We start from the raw sequence: 18,788 nt of genomic DNA on the forward strand, positions 1-18,788 counted from the left end.
CAAGTATGGATCGGCTCCCAATATTTTATCCCTTGCATTTTCAATATTGAGCAACTTTCCTAAGGGTTCCTTTAATGTGAGGGGTTTTGCCTGTGTCACTTCCTTGAGTCACTTTTGTCTTTCTACTTACAACCACTTTTCCATTTCATGCTTGGTGATATTTTTTCTTTGATATACTTTTCATTTATTGGTCAATTCCATTTTTATATTACCCATTTTTATAAAATGTCACATAGCTTTATCAATGGAAGGAAAGTATGCAACACAATCAATGGAAGGAAAATATGCTTCTGTCTGAACTGAATACCAAGCATATAGTGACTATTCACTGACAGACTGTGCAAGAAGTGAAGTGATTGGTCATTCATCATGATGCATACTTATTATTTATATAGTCATATGTGGACTGAAGAGTTAACAGCAAAGTCTGTACTTTATGCAATTATTCAATTGATATACTATGGTAACTGACATCTGAATCATTCTTTGAGCAGTGGTGTTAATTAACTAAATCATAGTCAATTCGTTTTTTGGGGCTTCCATAACAAATTACCATAGATTTGTAGCTTAAATAATAGAAATTTATGTTTTCACAGTTCTGGAGGATAGAAGTCCAAGATCAAGGTGTTAACATGGTTGGCTCCTTATGAGACCCTTGAGAAAATGATCTGTTCCAGACTTCTCTCTATGGCTTGTAGACAGCCATCTTCTCCATGTTTTCACATCAACTTCCCTCTACGTCTGCAACCAAATTTTCCAGTCATATTGGATTAAGGTCTACCCTAATGATCTCATTTTAACTTAATTTCTCCTCTAAATTCCTTATCTCCAAATAAGGTCATATTCTGAGATATGGGCTCAGGACTGCAGCATATGAGTTTGGTGGAGGTTGTGTGTGGGGGTGCCAATTCAGCTCACAACACATGGTAAGTGAAATTTGTGCATATACAAATAGTACAAAAAGAGATCATCCTTTGTTTTCCTGAATGGACCCTCATAAAAATATAGCTAAATTTTGAATTTTAGCAGTATCTTCAAAAATGACTCACGGGAAATATGTTCCATTAGTTTTTCCCAAGTGCTAAAAACACTCTGTGTCTTTATATTTGAATGTCAGATTGGTTATGCTTAGAATTCTTATGTCAGCTTTTCTTTTAAGATATTTGAAGATAACACGCCAGTGTTTTCCCCCTAAATTTATATATATTTATATAAGTTAGGAGGCAGAGATTTCGAGTGTTCAGTGGATGCGCTTTAACAGTTCTATAGAACCATATAATAACCACCACAGTTAAAGTATTTGAACTCTTTAATCACTCTCAAAATTTCCCTTGTGTCTCTTTGCAGTCAGTCCCCCTGCACATCCAGCCCCAAGCAACTTTTGTTCTGATTTCTATCACCACAGTGCAGTTGTGTCTGTTTTTGAATTCTATATAAATTGAACCACACAAGTATGGCTGGCTTCTTTCATTCAACATAATGCTTTGGGGATCATCTTTGTGTTGTGTGTTTTAGTACTTTGCTGAACAGTATTGATTATAGGGATATGCCACAATTTGTTTTACCCATTCTTCTGTTGATAGACATTTGGGTTGTTTCCATTGCTTTATGAGTATTCTAGTAGAAATATTTTGTGAACATATATTTTTATTTTAGGAACAGATATATATTTAATTGTATAAGGAATTACCAAACAGTACAGTTCTAAAGACTGGCTGTACCATTTTCCATTCTTACTGTCAGTGTATAAGAATTGTACATTTTTATTCTTTTCAAAAAAGATATTCTAATAAGTACAAAATAGTATCTTACTCTATTTTTCTTATACTAATGATGGTAAGCACCTTTTAATATACCTATTAGCCATTCCTATGTCTTCTTTTGCAAATTAGTTTATTCAAGATTCTTGCCCATTTAAAAAAAAATTGAGTTGTTTGCCTTTTGCTTTTAGTAAATAAACTTTATTTTTTTTAGTGGTTTTAGGTTCACAAAAAATTGAGTGGAAAGTAGAGAGTTTCATATTTTCCCTCAATTATCACCTCACAAGTTCCTCCTATTATTAACCTCTTGCATATTTGTTACAACTGATGAGCCAACTGATGAGCCAATAGTGATATATTATTATTAAAGTCTACAGATTATATTAGTGTTCACTTTGTTATACATCCTATAGGTATTGAAAAATGTGTAACGACATGTATCCATTATTATTTCATCATAAAAAATAGTTCCACTTCCTAAAAATCTGTGATCAGCCTATTCATTCCTACCCCCACCCCACCCCTGGCAACCACTTACCTTTTGCTGTTTCCATAGTCTTGCCTTTTCCAGAATGTCACATAGTTGGAATCATGTAGTATTCAGTGTTTTCAGATTGGCTTCTTTTATTAGCAATATTCATTTAAAGTTCTACATGTCTTTTCATGATTTGATAGCTCATTTCTTTTTATTGAATAATATTCCATTGTCTGGATGTACCACAGTTTATTTATCCACTCACCTATTGAAGGACATCTTGGTTGCTTCCACATTTTGGCAATTATGAATAAAACTGCTATAAACATTCATGTGCAGATTTTTGTTTGCATGTAAATTTACAATCCATTTCAGTAAATATTAAGCAATGCAACTGCTGGATCATATGGTAAGAATATGTTTGGCTTTATAAGAAACTGCCAAAGTGTCTCCTAAGGGTTGTTCGTCTTTTTATTCTTGATTTTTAGGAATTATTTATGTACTTATATATTCCTGATACATATGTCCTATTTATATATTCTAAAATATATTTACTTAGTATATATATTAGTCCTTGCTGTGTATATGTATGTGTGTGTTTGTGTGTGTGTGTATATATATATATATGTTCGGTGGCTTGCCTATTCATTTTTTCTGATGATTTAAAATGTATTTATAATGGCTTCCAATTAAAACAACCTTTGTAAAATCTACATTTTTTTTTATTGAAGTACAGTTGACATGCAATAGTATGTTAATTTCAGGTATGCAACCTAGTGACTCAATATGTATACACATTATGAAATAATCACCACAGTAAGTCTAGTTACCATCGGTCATCATACAAAGTTATTATATTATTGACTATATTCCCTATGCTGTACTTTACATGCTTATGAATTATTTATTTTATAAATGGAAGTTTGTATCTCTTAATTCCTTTCATCTACTTTGCCCATCTCTTTACCCTCCTCCCCTCTGGCAATCACCAGGTTTTCTCTGTATTTATGGGCCTGTTTTTGTTTTGTTTTTCAGATTCCACACATAGGTGAAATCATATGGCATTTGTCTTTCTCTGTCTGACTACCTCTGTCTGACCACTTAGCATAATACTCTTTAGGTCCATCCATGTTGTTGCAATAACAAGGTAAGATTTCTTTTTTTATGGCTGAGTAGTAATATTCCACTGTGTATGTTTGTGTGTGGGTGTGTGTGGGGGTGTGATATTACATTTTTATCCTTTCATCTACTCGTGGGCACATAGGTTGCTTTCATATATTGGATATTACAAATAATGCTACAAGGAACACAGGGGTAGATAGATCTTTTCAAATTAGTGTTTTAATTTTCTTTGGGTAAATATTCAGAAGTGGAATGGCTGGATTGTATGGTATATCTATTTTTAATTTTTTGTTAAAAAATGCATACCATACTATGTTCCATTTACTAACTTACATTCCCACCAGAAGTACACAAAGGTTCCCTTTCTTCACATCCTCACCAACACTTATTTCTTGTCTTTTCAATAATGCCATTCTGACAGGTGCCATGTATTATATGTTTTTTGTTGTTTTTTACTAACTCATTAATTTATATTTTCTTATGTCACTGTCATTTTGATTTGCATTTCCCTGATGATGTTGAGCATCTTTTCACATGTCTATTGGCCATCTGTAAGTCTTCTTTGAAAAAAAAATTCTATGTAGGTCCTCTGCCTGTTTTAAATTAGATTTTTTTTTTTTTGGTGTTGAGTTGTATAAGTTCTTTATATACTTTGTATATTAACCAGATATATAATTTGCAAATCTGTTCTCCCAGTCAGTACAGTACGTTACCTTTTGTTTTGTTGATGGTTTCCTTTGCTATATAAAAGCTTTTTATTTTTTTTTCAATTTTTTTTTCAATTTTTATTTATTTATGATAGTCACAGAGAGAGAGAGAGGCAGAGACACAGGCAGAGGGAGAAGCAGGCTCCATGCACTGGGAGCCCGATGTGGGACTCGATCCCAGGTCTCCAGGATCACGCCCTGGGCCAAAGGCAGGCGCCAAACTGCTGCGCCACCCAGGGATCCCTATAAAAGCTTTTTAGTTTGAAGTAGCCTAATCATTTATTTTTGCTTTTGTTGCCTTTGCCTGAGGAGACAGATTTAGAAATACATATGCATTCTAAGACCAATGTCCAACAGTTTACTGCCCATGTTTTCTTCTAGGAATTTTATGATTTCAGGTCTAAATTTAAGTCTTTAATCCATTTTGAGTTTATTTTTTTACATGGTGTAAGAAAGTGGTCCAGTTTCATTCTTTTGCATGTAGTTGTCCTGTTTTCTCAACACAATTTATTGAAAAGATTGTCTTTTCTTGATTGTATATTGTTGCCTCCTTTCTTGTAGATTGACTATATAAGCATGAGTTGGTTTCTGGGCTCTCTATTTCGTCCCATTAACCTATATGTCTGTTTTTGTGCCAGTACCAAACTGTTTTGATTACTATAGCTTTGTAGCATAGTTAGAAATGGAAGTGTGATACTTCCTGCTCTTTTCCTTTTCCAGATTACTTTGGCAATTTGGAGGCCTCTGTGGTTCCACACAAATTTTAGGATTATTTTTTCAAGTTCTGTAAAAAAATGTCATTGGTATTTTGATAGGGGATTGCATTAAATCTGTAGATTTGCTTTGAGTGGCATGGATATTTAACAATATTCTAATCCATGAGCATGGTAAGTCTTCTCATTTATTTGTGTCATTTTCAATTTCTTTCTTACTGTCTTTATAGTTTTCATGATGTAGGTCTTTGACCTGCTTGGTTAAATTTATTCCTGGGGATTTTATTTTTTATGTAACTATAAATGGGATTATTTTCTTAATTCACTTTCTGATTGTTCGATATTTGTATATAGAAATGCAACACATTTCTGTATATTAATTTTGTATCCTACAACTTTACTGAATTCATTTATTCTAGAGTTTTTTTTTGTGTGGAGTCTTCAGTTTTCTATATTGATTATGTCATTTGCAAATAGTGACAGTTTCGTTCTTCCTTACCAAATTGGATGTCATTTATTTCTTATTCTTGTCTGATTGCTATCATTAGGACTTCTATGTTGAAAAAAAAAAGTGGAGAGTGGGCATCCTTGTCTTGTTCTTGAGCTTAGAAAAAAAGTTTTCAAGTTTTCACCAATGACTATGATGTTAGCTGTGGTTTTGTTATATAGGTATCATTTATTATGTTGAAGTATGTTCCCTCTATACCCACTTCGTTAAGAATTTTTATCATGAATGGATGTCAAATATTTTCAAATGCTTTCTCTGTATCTATTGAGATGATCATATTATTTTTATCCCTCATATTGTTAATGTGGGGTTTCATATGATTGTGGATATTGAACCATCCCTGTATCCTTGAAATAAATCCCATTTGATTGTGGTGCATGATTATATTAATGTATTATTGAATTCAGTTAGCTGATATTCTGTGGAGGATTTCTGCATCCATATTCTTCATGGATATTGGTCTGTAATTTTTCTAGTGTCTTTGGTTTGGGTATCAAGATAATGCTGGCCTCATAGAATGAATCTGAAAGTATTCCTTCCTCTTCAATTTTTGGGATAGTTTGAAAAGAATAGGTATTAACTCTTTAAATGTTTGGTAGAATTCACCTGTGAAGTTGTCTTCTGGGCTTTTGTTTGTTAGGAGTTTTTGGATTACTAATTCAATTTCTTTGCTGGTAATGGTCTGCTCAAGTGTTCTCTTTCTTCCAGTTTCAGTTTTGGTAGTTTATATGTTTCCAGGAATTTATCCATTTCTTCTATTTGCTGGCATATAATTGTTCATAGTAGTTTCTTACAATCTTTTATATTTCTGTGGTGTCGTTTGTAATTTCTCCTTTTTCATTTCTGATTTATTTGGTGCCTATCTTTTTTTTTTTTTTTTTACTGATGAGTCTGGTTAGAGTTCTATCAATTTTGTTCATCTTTTCAAAGAACCAGCTCTTGGATTCATTATTTTTTCCCATTTTAAAGTCTCTATTTTACTTATTTCTACTCTAATCTTCATTGTTTCTCTCCTTCTACTGACTTTAGGTGTTGTTTGCTTGTTTTCTAGTTCCTTTAGGTATAAAGAGTAGACTGTTTATGAGATTTTTCTTGTTTCTTGGGGCAGGCCTGTATCACTATAAACTTCCCTCTTTAAACTTCACTGCTTTTGCTGTGTCCCACTGATTTTGGACCTTGTGATTCCATTTTCATTTGTCTCAAGGTATTTTATGATTTCCTCTTTGATGTTTAATTGACACATTGGTTGTTTAGTACCATGTTTTTTAGCCTCCACATGTTTGTGGGTTTTTTTCCAGTTTTTTTTCTTTTAATTGATTTTTAGTTTCATACTGGTATCATCAGAAAAGGTGACCTTTTGTTCCATGTTTTCTGGTTATTTTTGTACTTTTTCTGTTTATTTCTTCTTCTCTTGCTCTCTTTCCTTTCGATTTGATGACTTCTCTTAGTGTTATGTTTGGATTCATTTCTCTTTTTTTATGTATCTGTCATAGGCTTTTAGTTTGTGGTTACTATGATGTTCATATACAACACCTGACGTATATAGCAGTCAATTTTAAATTGATAGTCTTTTAAGTTCTAACACTTATCATTTTCTTAAGAGCATCTTTTGATGAGCAATATCTTTTCCATTTTTATGAATCCAATTTATAAGTTTTTTCTTTTATGGATAGAAGCTTCATTCATAGGTTTTGGTTTACTTTAAGTCTATCTCAAGTTAATGGTTATATATGAAATGAAGTAAGATTTGAAGGTCATCTTTCTTTCCCATATGGCTATATAGTTATTCTATAAGGAAAAATCTATAATATCAATTTGCATTCCTAGTTCTGATATCTTTATTTTTGAAAACCATTCTCTACTAAAGGTAATGAGGGTTCCTTGAGAATGGCTGATCCCAGAGCTGGGGCAGGAAAAGTACAAGATGAGCCAGAAAAAAGAAAGTGCTTAAAGAAAAAAGTAAACATGTTAAAGGGACAGAGGGGCCAGATTAAAAGAGTTCCCACTTCAAATCTGGGAAAATTGAGCTCATCAGCATGAATAAAGATAGTAATGGATTATAATCTATTGTATAAAATAAGAATTCAAGGGCCTCTCCTGATAAAAATAAACATATGAATAAAAGAAGATGGAAATTCTCTTTTAAAGTAGAATGTAAACTCATATTAAATATTTCTTTGTAGTACAAAGTAATTAACTTTGGAGTGGGGAAATCTGGCAGAAACTCTAACCAAATGATAAAATTACTATCACCCGTGACAGAACAAAAGGACATCCTGTGCTTTCTGATATGATGTACTAAGAACAACACAGTGACACTTCTGTGATATTCCTGCCAAAAGTGCATAAAATAAATCTAATAATGGAGAAATACTAGCAATTGAGGGACACTTTGTAAAGCTACTAAAAAGCCTGCATTCTTCAAAACTATCAAGGTCATATCACAGAAAGACTGAAGAACTGCTCCAGACTGAAGAAGACTGAAGAGACATGGCAACTAAATGTAATATATGATCCAGGATTGGATGCTAGACCTAAAACTTTCCTTTTGGTGACAACTGAAGAAAATCTTAATGAGGTCAGTGGACTTAAAAAGTAACATTATATCAATCTTAATCTCCTAGATTTTGATAGACTGTGGTTTTGTAGGACAGTGTATTTGTTTATAGCAAACACATTCTGTAATAGTAAGTAAAAGTGAGTCTTCATGTTTTCAAGTTTCAAATGGTTTAGGGAAAACAATTATCTTTCTCACACACACACACTGACTATGAGAGAAAGATAAGCCAAATAGGGTAAAATGTTAATGACTGGTTCACCTGAGAGAAGCATACGTAGGAATTTATAAAAATCTTACCAGTCTTTTATACATTTGAAATAATTTCAAAACAAATTTTAAAACAATGCAAATTAAGAATTAAGGTAGGACCAAGATCTGTAAAGAACTTATCAAACTCAACACCCAAAAAACAAATAATCCATCAAGAAATGGGCAGAAGACATGAACAGACATTTCTCCAAAGAAGAACTACAAATGGCCAACAGACACATGAAAAAATGCTCCATATCACTCAGCATCAGGGAAATAGAAATCAAAACCACAATGAGACTCTACCTCACACTGGTCAGAATGGCTAACATTAACAACTCAGGAGACAACAAGTTTTGGTGAGAATGCAGAGAAAAGGGAATCCCCTTACACGGCTGATGGGAATGCAAACTGGTACAGCCCCTCTGGAAAACAGTACAGAGGTTCCTCAAGAAGTTAAAAATAGAACTACCCTATGACCCAGCAATTGCACTACTAGGTATTTACCCAAAGCATATAAACAGTGATTTGAAGGGGCACCTGCATCCTAATGTTTATAGCAGCAATGTCCACAACAACAGCCAAACTATGGAAAGAGCCCAGATGCTTATCAACAGATGGATGGATAAAGAAGATGTGTGTATATATACAATGGAATATTACTCAGCCATCAAAAAATTAAATCTTACCATTTACAATGATGTGGATGGAGCTAGAGGATATTAGGCTAAATGAAATAATTCAATTAGAAAATGACAATTATCATATGATTTCACTCATATGTGGAATTAAAGAAACAAAGGATCACAGGGGAAGGGAAGGAAAAATAAAATAAGATGAGATCAGAGAGGGAGACAAACCATGAGACTCTTAACTCTAGGAAACAAACTCAGGGTTGTTGGAGAGGAGGTGTGGGGGGGGTGGGGTATCTGGGTGATGGGCATTAAGGAGGACACGTGATGTAATGGTAATGAACTCTACCTCTGAAACCAATAATATGTTAATTAATTGAATTTAAATAAAATAGAAGAATGTAAGAAAAACATTTGCCACTTTAAAACTTACTTTTATATTCATTTTCTCATTTGAGACTCACACCAAGTTCACAAGGGGGCGTTTTTATTTACTTGTTACAAATAAGGAAATTGAGTTTCAGAGTTGCTCAATGGTTTATCTATGATAGGGCATGTCAGATGTAAAACCTGGACCGGGTATTCTCACCCCTAGTCCAGCTTTCTTTTTACAATTCCATGCTACCTCTAAAGATAATGTCTTATGGGGACACCTGGGTGGCTCAGTTGGTTAAGCATCTGACTCTTGATTTCAGCTCAGGTCATGATCTCAGGGTTGTGAGATGGAGCCCTGCATTGGGCTCTGCATTGGGCATGGAGCCTGCTTAACATTCTCTCTCTTCTTCTCATTCTGCCCCACCCCTTCTCCTCACATTATGTTTTTCTTATCTCTTCTAGAACTTCATTTCCTCATCTGTGACTGACTGGCTTTCATGAGCAGGCCACTCTGTAGATCCTTCTCTCATTTAACAACAAAATAGCACTTAGAATGAGCAACTAGCACTGTTCCCTCCAACTCGGAACTTCTGTGATTCCATCCCCATTTTGCACAAACACTGGGATACTTGTGGGAGCCAGTCTGAGATTTGAGAAAGACATGGGATTACTCTTATACAGCACACACCTCCTCTTACCTAGGGAGGATTTTTACTCAATGAGTCCATTTTCCATATTGAGAGAACTAGGCACTGAGTGGACAAGAGAAGCCAAGGAGGCTGAAGGAGGAGAGCAGGAAAGCTTAGGGACCCTGAGAGGGTAGGGTGCTGGAACTCAGCTAAGGGCCAACCATAGATGCTCCTAGAGCTGAGAGAAATCCTGTTTCCCTCTCTCAGATGGCCCTAGGACTGCTGGCCTCTCCCAGGAGGGCCACCATGGTAGCACAGTGATGAAGGAGGGATTCTGATAGTACAGTTGTCTCTTTACTCTGAGAGGACATTATATATCCACAATCCAAATGTAGCATGAATTCTCCCAAGATTGAGAGAGAAAACTGAGATGTTACAAGGTAGCCCTCAGAATGTTATCATGTTTACTTCTTTCCCTAAAAAAAGCTTGTCTGTCTCATTATTATGAGAACAGCATGTTTTGAACTAAGAGAAAGCAAGATCAACAGGAAACCCCTTTTTATTCTTCCAACTACTTCTTATTCAAGAATAAACATTTTAATTTAAATTTTATCATTAAATTTATAGATACTTGGATAAAATAAGAGAGGTAAAGTAACTACACATTCAATTTAAAATGCAGGTAATATAGTCATTGCAAGATAATAAATTACAAGTCTGCAGTGAAAAATAATATGCAATCTGTATATAGCACTTCGCAATTTGCCAAATACTTTTACATTTTATCATGATCTTCACTGCAATCTTATGATTTAGATCTTATTATTGTACAAATTTATTAAAAAGGAGACCCAGGCTCAGAAGAATTGACTTGCTCAAGTCACATAGTAAACAAGAATATGACGATTTGAACCCAAATTTCAAAAATTCTTTTCTTTTTCTGCTGCTGCCCTGAAATGCGCTTCACTCCTTTTATGTAGCATGTATATCCCTTAGATAAAACACGGTCAGTTTTGATTTTATTTTTGCCATGCTGTGACCCTGCCAGTTCTCATTACAAGTAGCATCATTGGTAGAAGAGGGCAGCAACATGCATATGTCCACCTGGATACAGCCACTCACACAATGACACATATATCACATGCAGTCTCCTTAGAGTTTCCCACTAGGGAGGATTATTTTGGACGTCTCTCAGTTGTACACACAGGATTTTAATCTATGGAGATGATGGAGAGGCCAATGCCACTGAAATAAGATTTTTATGACTTATATTTCCAAAGAAGAGGGGGCATACCATGCTATGCAGGGCCATGTGGGGACACATAAGGTTTTAGCCAGGAGGCAGAGAGGAGTTAAGGGGAAGACACAGGCCAGAGCCCTTACTAGAGTTCTCCCAAGAAAGGCTGGATGAGGCAGGTTCAAGTTTAGAATTAGCTAGCTTAAATAATTCTAGTGGATTTGGGGGCACAGGGGCTGTCTCTAATTGTCTAGTCCCTGGCTCTGGGTTGATTCAGGACAGTGGCGATACTGGCTTGGTGTGTGGGACTGCATGAAAGGAGATGGTTTCAAGGTAAGGACTTGGACCTCAGGGCAGATGTAAACAACTCTGGCAGCTAGTTTGGCCCTGTAATTAATTAATACCAAGTAGACATATACAGAATCTAAGAAAAGAGAACAGGACTATAGATTCAGAATATCCTATCGGTTCTTTTGATACACAGTTCATGCTTTTATCTTCAGCATATCCTGAGTGTCTCCATGTTTCCATCTCCCCTGCCATGGAACAAACTATCCCAAACCTCTGTGGTTTAAAGCAGCTGCCATTTTGTCTGTTCATGATTCTGTCAATTGGTAATTCATGTGGTTTTAGAATTCATGAGAGTGCTTTGGCTCTCTAGGCAGGCAGCTGGAGTCGTTCACTCAGCTGCACTGTGGTGCTGGCTCTGCTGGGCTAACTGACCTGTTTGTCTGCAGCCCTGCTGCTTCTCCACGTGGCCTCTCTTCCCCCACGGGGGTAGCTTGGGCTTCCTCACAGCATGGTGTTCTCAGGGTACTTAGACTTCTTATATGGTGGCTGGCTCCAAGGAGGGAACATTCCAAGTGGCCAAAGGCAAAATCTTCAGGTCCGTAAGGCCTTGCCTCATAAGTTATAAGTCACTTCCATCACATTAATTTGTCAAATCAAGTCGCAAGGTCAGCCCAGATGAAAGAGGCAAAGGAAATTGTTTTTCCTCCTTGATAGGCTAAGTGGCAAAGAATCTGTGGTCATCTTCAGTTCACCACACCTATTCTTCCTCTGAAAAATTTAATCTTAATGAAGTAAGCAGCCAATTTGAAAGAGAGGCCTATTCTACACTTAAAATCAGAGAAGGACAAACATTATATGGTCTCATTCATTTGGGGAATATAAAAAATAGTGAAAGGGAATAAAGGGGAAAGGAGAAAAAATGAGTGGGGAATATTAGAAAGGGAAACAGAACCTGAAAGACCCCTAACTCTGGGAAATGAACTAGGGGTGGTGGAAGGGGAGGTGGGTGGGGGGTGGGGGTGACTGGGTGATGGGTACTTGACGGGATGAGCACTGGTTGTTATTCTATATGTTGGCAAATTGAACACCAATACAAAATAAATTTATAAAAAAAATAAAATAAAACAAGTAAACACAAATTGACAGGATGCGCTCCGATATATCTGACAACAGATTTATCATGATGCCAGATACTTTTTAAAATGTATGACAGTGCCAGGAACAAGCCAAGTGTATGAGTTTTTGTATGTTCAAGGTGCCTGATTATATCAAAATAATTAGGAATGAGAAAAAAGGAGAATAAAAATCTCGTGCAATATACTGAAGGAAACAGAATCTAGATTATGGCAAAATGGAAATATATGCACAAATAATACAAATTACTCAGTAATAAAACATTAACTTACAGGAATCATTCAGTTATTGATATCTGAGCTTCCGGTTCTGTGTGTTTCAGACCGTCAGTGTATTTGGCACTATCATTCTCCTGCATTGTGCATTGTCTGAGAAACTGAACAAAGTTGGGTATCTTTAGTTCTGAGGTGGGAGTGTGCCTAAGAAATTCAGGTGGGGTATTACGCGATCATGAAGAAGACAGATCTGTGTATCGTATCTGGGTCTCCTGACATGTATCTTGAGAACTCAAGGTGATATGTTTGACACATTTGTTGCCAGAACAACGTGTATTTTGATTCTGTGAAGCCCTTTTATCTATCTGGAACGAAACAGACTGAATTTTGAATTTTCTTTTTTTTTTTAAGATTTGGTTTATTCGAGAGAGAGAGAGAGATAGAGATAGAGAGACAGAGAGAGAGAGAGGTAGAGACACAGGCAGAGGGACAGAGGGAGAAGCAGGCTCCACGCAGGGAGCCTGACGTGGGACTCGATCCCGGGTCTCCAGGATCACACCCTGGGCTGAAGGCGGCGCTAAACTGCTGAGTCACCTGGGCTGCCCAGAATTTTGAATTTTCAAGTGAGATTTTGTAGAGAGAAGGAGAGGTACTACTAAAGTTTCCTTTTTATTTTAACAAACCAGTAATATCAAATTTCTTTTAACCATAAGAATGAATTACTTTAGTATTTAAATAAACACATAAAAATGTTTTAGGACGTTTTGTAAGCTGGAGAGGGTGAAGCTAAACCTCCTCACTCCTCTCTCATAGCCATTTTGATGTGCTTACTGTAAAAAATAGCCCAAGGTACACCTGGTTAAGACAAAGGAGGGGAGAGGTCTATGGGCAGAAGCCTGGATCTTAGTGGCACCAAACTGACCCTCAAGCAAATATCCCCTCCAAAACTTCTTTCTGCACCTGGCTGCATAGTCAAGTGCTAAGCTGGTTTACCCAATCTGTGCACAATCCCTCTGGAGGGTGAAGAACCAAGGGAATTTTACAAGTCTGGCTGCTGGTTTATACCAGGGCAGGGTTTAAAGCTTGGAAGGTGGTGGAAGAGATAAGCACCAGAGCTCACTCCCTTGCCCTTGGGCCGATGCTCCTGCTAAATACTGGGGTCTGAACCTCTTCAGGATGTTCTGAGCCAGAGCTGTCCTGATTACGTTTCTGAGCCTGAGATAAGGCACACAGTAAGGTACTTTGCTCTGCCCCCAGCATGTCCACACAGTTGAAAAGGTACATTCAAGGGTCACTTGAGAGGAGAAAGGGAGTAAAGAGAATGACATGGGGCCCTAAGCAAGGTGAATGGAGAAGGAAGTGCTAGCAGGCCTTAGCATTGGCAGGAGAGCATCATGAACATTATGAGTCTATACATTTTGGTTATTTATACTACTCACCTCTTCCCAGGTGCTTCCCCCTAGGTCACTGATGAACCACCTGTCTCTCCTCCCTCCCTCCAAGTTGAGAAACACTTCCCCAAGTCACTGTTCAGCTCTGTGATCACTTCTGGTCAGGGCATTTCTTGTTTTCAAGGAACTCAGAGCCCCGTCAGATGTGCTATTCATGGTTGCCTCCTCTGTTTTTCTTCTAGAGTCCCTCCGTCACAGGGTTATGAGGAAGAGGACTGGGGCAGCACGAACCTAATTATCTCTGGGTCCCCACCAGACGTGCCTCATTCCCAGAAGTCCAGTGTTTAACACTCATTCAGTGGAAGGGCATACGTGTCAGAGAGCAGCTGAGACTGTGGTACTGTGCCACCAATGTGCTGCTCTCCTGGGTCTCAGCCTCCCTAGAGTGCTTTTCCTTGCGTATGGTCGTTGTTCAAGGGTCACTGAGGCAGCTCATATCAATCACTAGACCCAGTGCCTGCCACAGAATGTTTGCTACTGGGAATAGAACCCTGGGCATCTCTTCTTGTCATTAGGGTCTGGACATGGAAAGTGGAACTGGACACTCACTGCTGCCCTGCAGGTCCACCCTCCACTCCAAGCCATGAATGTGTAAAATGGCTAGAAACTGTCTCTGATATTTCCTGTCCCTTCATTCCATCCACTGAACACTGATAGGATTGCTGAATATATACTCTGAGATGCTGAAGATGAAAAGATGACTGAGAGAGGGTCTCTGCTTGGCCCCCAGCGGCTTCTGATCTAGTAGGGGAGCTCCTATCACAGGAGAGTCCAAGGCTCATAGTCCCTCCTACATGCTCTCTTCTCTGTCTATTCTCTCAGTAGTATGATGTCCCCCTCTTCCTACCTTGCCCTGTTTCTCTCCCCACAGCCTCTCACCTCCACGGATGCCCATTCTATTGTAAAAATATTAAATAGGGTGCTTAAAAAATTATTTTGCCATTTTTATTATGTCAGTCATCATTTCACTGTTTCATGATCAGAGATTGAACATTTTGGATGATTTGAAGAGTATTTTGAACACTTTGTGCAGCCGCCACTTCTATTTTTCATCTCGATATCTGCACCCTGAGATTCTTTCACCCACCGAACATTTCCGGATCTTCCACTCTGGGCCAGTTTTCTAGGCATTCAGGATAGAGCAGCTAACACAGCAAAGTCTTTGGTCACAAAGACATTCTAAAGTGGAGGCTGACTGATGATCAAAGTGCTATAAGATATGTTGGCTGCTAGTATGATAAATACTATGTAGGGAAATGAGGCAGGGTTAGGGATTAGAGATTACTGGTAGAGAGTGGGGTGCTCTGATAGATGAGGTGGTCAGGTAAGTCTTCTCTCAAACAGTGGGAGAAGGAGTCGGGCAGCTAACTGGGGAGAGTGCCTTGCAAGGCAGAGAAGACAGAAAATGCAAAGATCCTGAGGCCAGAGCTACTTGATAATGTGGGGAGAATAAGCAAGAAGAATACTGTGATTAGAGCAGAACAGGAAATGGGAATAGGCACAGGAGATGAGGCAGGGCTTTGCAGGCCACAGCCAAGACTTTGCTTTTATTTTTATTTTTATTTTATTTTTATTTCAAGTGAGAGTGGAAAACTGTTGGGATGATTTTGAGCAGGGGAGTAAAAAGTTCTCACTTTTGTTCAAAAGGATTCCTGTGCCTACTCTCTGGAGAGAGTGGGCACTGAGAAATATGAGCCACTGCCCTGAGACATGAGTCACTCGTTCCCTGGCCATATCCACAGGGGAATCTGTTCCAAGATCCCCAGCAGATGCCTGAAACTGAGGATAGTCTTGAATTATATATAGACTATATTTTTTCCTATACGTACTTGATACAATTTAAATAAGTTAGGCACACTAAGACATTACTAGCTCATGTGATAAAATAGAATGTTTGTAACACATAACTATTATGCAAGTTTCAAAATATCTCTTAAAGTATCTTACTGTCCTGTACTCACCCTTCTTGTGATGACGTGAGATGATAGAATGCGTAGTGATCCGACGCCAGGCTACTGGTTGATCTTCTGGTGCCAGGTCAGAAGGAGGGTCAGCTGATTCCGGATCAAACCACCCTTGGCACGGGTGACTGAAAGCACCGGAGAGCAAAACCGTGGATCAGGAGGGACTCCTGTGTGTACTGCAGGAAGAGAAGAGTGAAAGCTAAGCAGTTGCAGCAGTCTGGGTGGGATAAGGAAGGCTGGATCAGGGTGGTATAGTGGGAGAAGTGACTGATCTGGGGATATATTTTAAAAGCAGAGCCAACAAAATTTCAGCTCTAGGGTCCTGGACTCAACGATTTAAATAATCCAGTTCAAAGTAGAAAGCCCAAAGCATTTAAAAACACAAGTGTTCATTGTTAAGCAACAAACAACATGCGACCGAGGGCCAAGGGGCATTAACAGGACATGAAACAGAGGGTCAAAGAGAGGCGAGAGCCTGCAAATCGTTCTCCAGTGGTGCTTTTGCAGAAGTTTTTATACTTGACTGTTTAGAAAAAAATACTTTTTAAAAAAGGATGTAGGTATACAATATTGTTTCCCAACTAAAGAAAAAAAAACCCCATTTAGATATTGTTTTGTTTTCAAAGAGGAGCCCCAAGGAAGGGTCTTTCGCAACTCCGAAAGGATGCGTGGCTCCCGCGGGGCAGGCCGCAGCGCCAGCAGTTCCCTGGGTGAGTGGGATTTCAATAAGCGAGGACGTGTGTCACCGAAACGCGCAGGTGGAATCTCGTAGCCACAGACCCACCAAGGAGCCCCGCACTGTGTGAGTCGGCTGAGTCCGAGCGTGACCGATCCTTTAAAGTTGAGCAGGTTGGCCCTCTCTGAGCTGGCTTTTGGCGGTCCCGGGGCGCACATCCGGGGCTCTAGCGCGGGAGCCTGCCCTTCCCGGGCGCCGGCCTCGGGAACTCCGGCCGCGGGCCCCCGGCTCCCGCCCGCCCCCTCCCTTGGACCGAGCCCCCGGCCCCGCCCCCGGCCCGCCGGCCCCGCCCCGGCCCCGCCCCCTCGCGGCGCCGGCAGCGCCCTGACCACGCCCCCCGACCCGGGCCGCGCCGGCGCGCCGGCCGCCCGAGTGGCTGTGCGGGCGGAGCTTGCGCAGCAGCCGGACCCCAGCGCGCACCGCCCTCCGCCCCTGGCCACCGTGCGCCTCGGCGGACACGCACTTCCTGCGAGGCCTCCGTGCGCACCTGAGCCGAGCCCAGCCCTGCGCTTGCAAGCCGTTCGCCATGGTGGACGAGCTGGTGCTGCTGCTGCACGCGCTCCTGATGCGGCACCGCGCCCTGAGCATCGAGAACAGCCAGCTCATGGAACAGCTGCGGCTGCTGGTGTGCGAGAGGGCCACCCTGCTGCGCCAGGTACGTCCGCCGAGCTGCCCGGTGCCCTTCCCCGAAACGTTTAGCGGCGAGAGCTCCCGGCTCCCCGAGTTTATCGTGCAGACGGCGTCTTACATGCTCGTCAACGAGAACCGATTCTGCAACGACGCCATGAAGGTGGCATTCCTAATCAGCCTGCTCACCGGGGAAGCCGAGGAGTGGGTGGTGCCCTACATTGAGATGGATAGCCCCATCCTAGGTGATTACCGGGCCTTCCTCGATGAGATGAAACAGTGTTTTGGCTGGGATGACGACGAAGAAGACGACGACGACGACGACGAGGAAGATGATTACTAGGCCGGGAGACCCTCGGGCCCAGGGGGGAGGGCCCTGCACGCCGCCATCCTCTCCCCCGCCTCTCCTGCCCGGCCCGGAGCCGCCCAGCGCCCTTCCGCCCTCCGATCCCCTTCCCTACCCCCAGCTCTCCGGTTCTCTCCGTCATCCCCCTGTAGTGCTTGCCTTTGTTCCGGTTACCTGCTGCTGGGGCCTCGCTCGGAAGCGCGCCGCCACCCACTCTGGCCAGCCCCGGGGCCCTCCCCTGCTGATTTGGACTGTGTCCTGAGCCCCAGCTATAGGGCAGGCCCCTGTTACAAACTGGTCAGACCACGCACAGCCCTGCCCTGCCCTGCCGACTGCAAGGCCTCCATCTGCCCAGAGACCTACGCTGCCACTTCACCACCGTCCACCACATTCCAGCGACAGAACACAGCCTTTGAAAATAAGGACCAACCTAGAAGATGCCTGAGTTGGCTCTATGTCCTTGGACATTGATTTGGACAGCTCACCAGCCCCTGAAGGGGCCAGTCTTTCAACCTGGTTAGTTCCCTGCCTACTCCCAGGGTCCTCCCCTTCCCCACCAGATTGCTGCAGGGGCCTAGTGCGCCTGGCAGCCAAATTGTTGACATTTCTTTTCTCCTATGCACCAGTTTTGCACAGCTGTCCTTTTTCTTTCCAAACTGCAGCAGTCCCAACAGATGTGTGCATTTGGACAGAAATACTAAAAACAAAACAAACAAACAAAAACAGGCACTCAGCCCAGCTCCTCAATACCACCTGGAAAAAAGCATTTACGTTCTTTTCAATAAATATCAAGCACTACAAAAATAAAGAAAGGAGTGTCTTTTAATGGTTAAGTGCTATCATTGGCCTCTTCCAATCTCACTCTGACTCCCGTTATGCCCCCTGAGGTCAGGGAACTTAGTTCAGTCCCAGTATTCGCCACTGTCATCTCTAGGCTACAGAGGACAACTACCACAGGGTTTTCTAGGAATTCTGGTACTCTCCTCACCAAGGCATTTCTTAAAGCCCTGGCAAAAGGAGTGAGTGTCCTCTGGGGCCTCCAGGGTGGCATGGGTAA

General features: G+C 40.4%; 1 protein-coding gene and 1 long non-coding RNA gene across 13 annotated transcripts in view; one reads left to right on the forward strand and one right to left on the reverse strand.

Moving 5' to 3' along the window:
* Positions 1-17,032, reverse strand: part of LOC112668469 (uncharacterized) — a 135,541-nt gene extending 118,509 nt beyond the window's left edge. For 9 of the 12 annotated variants that reach the window (XR_003141703.3, XR_007409366.1, XR_007409363.1 and 6 more), the window contains exons 1-2: positions 16,807-17,032; positions 16,020-16,198 (exon numbers count right to left, since the gene is read on the reverse strand). This is a non-coding gene — a long non-coding RNA (uncharacterized LOC112668469). The remainder of the gene's footprint in view (positions 1-16,019; positions 16,199-16,806) is intronic. The other 3 variants (XR_003141709.2, XR_003141704.2, XR_004813046.1) reach the window with 1 other exon arrangement.
* Positions 17,033-17,117: 85 nt separating this feature from the next.
* On the forward strand, positions 17,118-18,557 carry LDOC1 (LDOC1 regulator of NFKB signaling). Its single transcript, XM_025460850.3, has one exon. It carries the CDS (start codon positions 17,285-17,287, stop codon positions 17,726-17,728), a length of 444 nt encoding a protein of 147 aa, XP_025316635.1. The 5' UTR covers positions 17,118-17,284; the 3' UTR covers positions 17,729-18,557.
* The last annotated feature ends 231 nt before the right edge of the window (positions 18,558-18,788 follow it).

Source organism: Canis lupus, chromosome X (genome assembly GCF_003254725.2).
Source record: "Canis lupus dingo isolate Sandy chromosome X, ASM325472v2, whole genome shotgun sequence".
Classification (NCBI taxonomy): domain Eukaryota; kingdom Metazoa; phylum Chordata; class Mammalia; order Carnivora; family Canidae; genus Canis; species Canis lupus.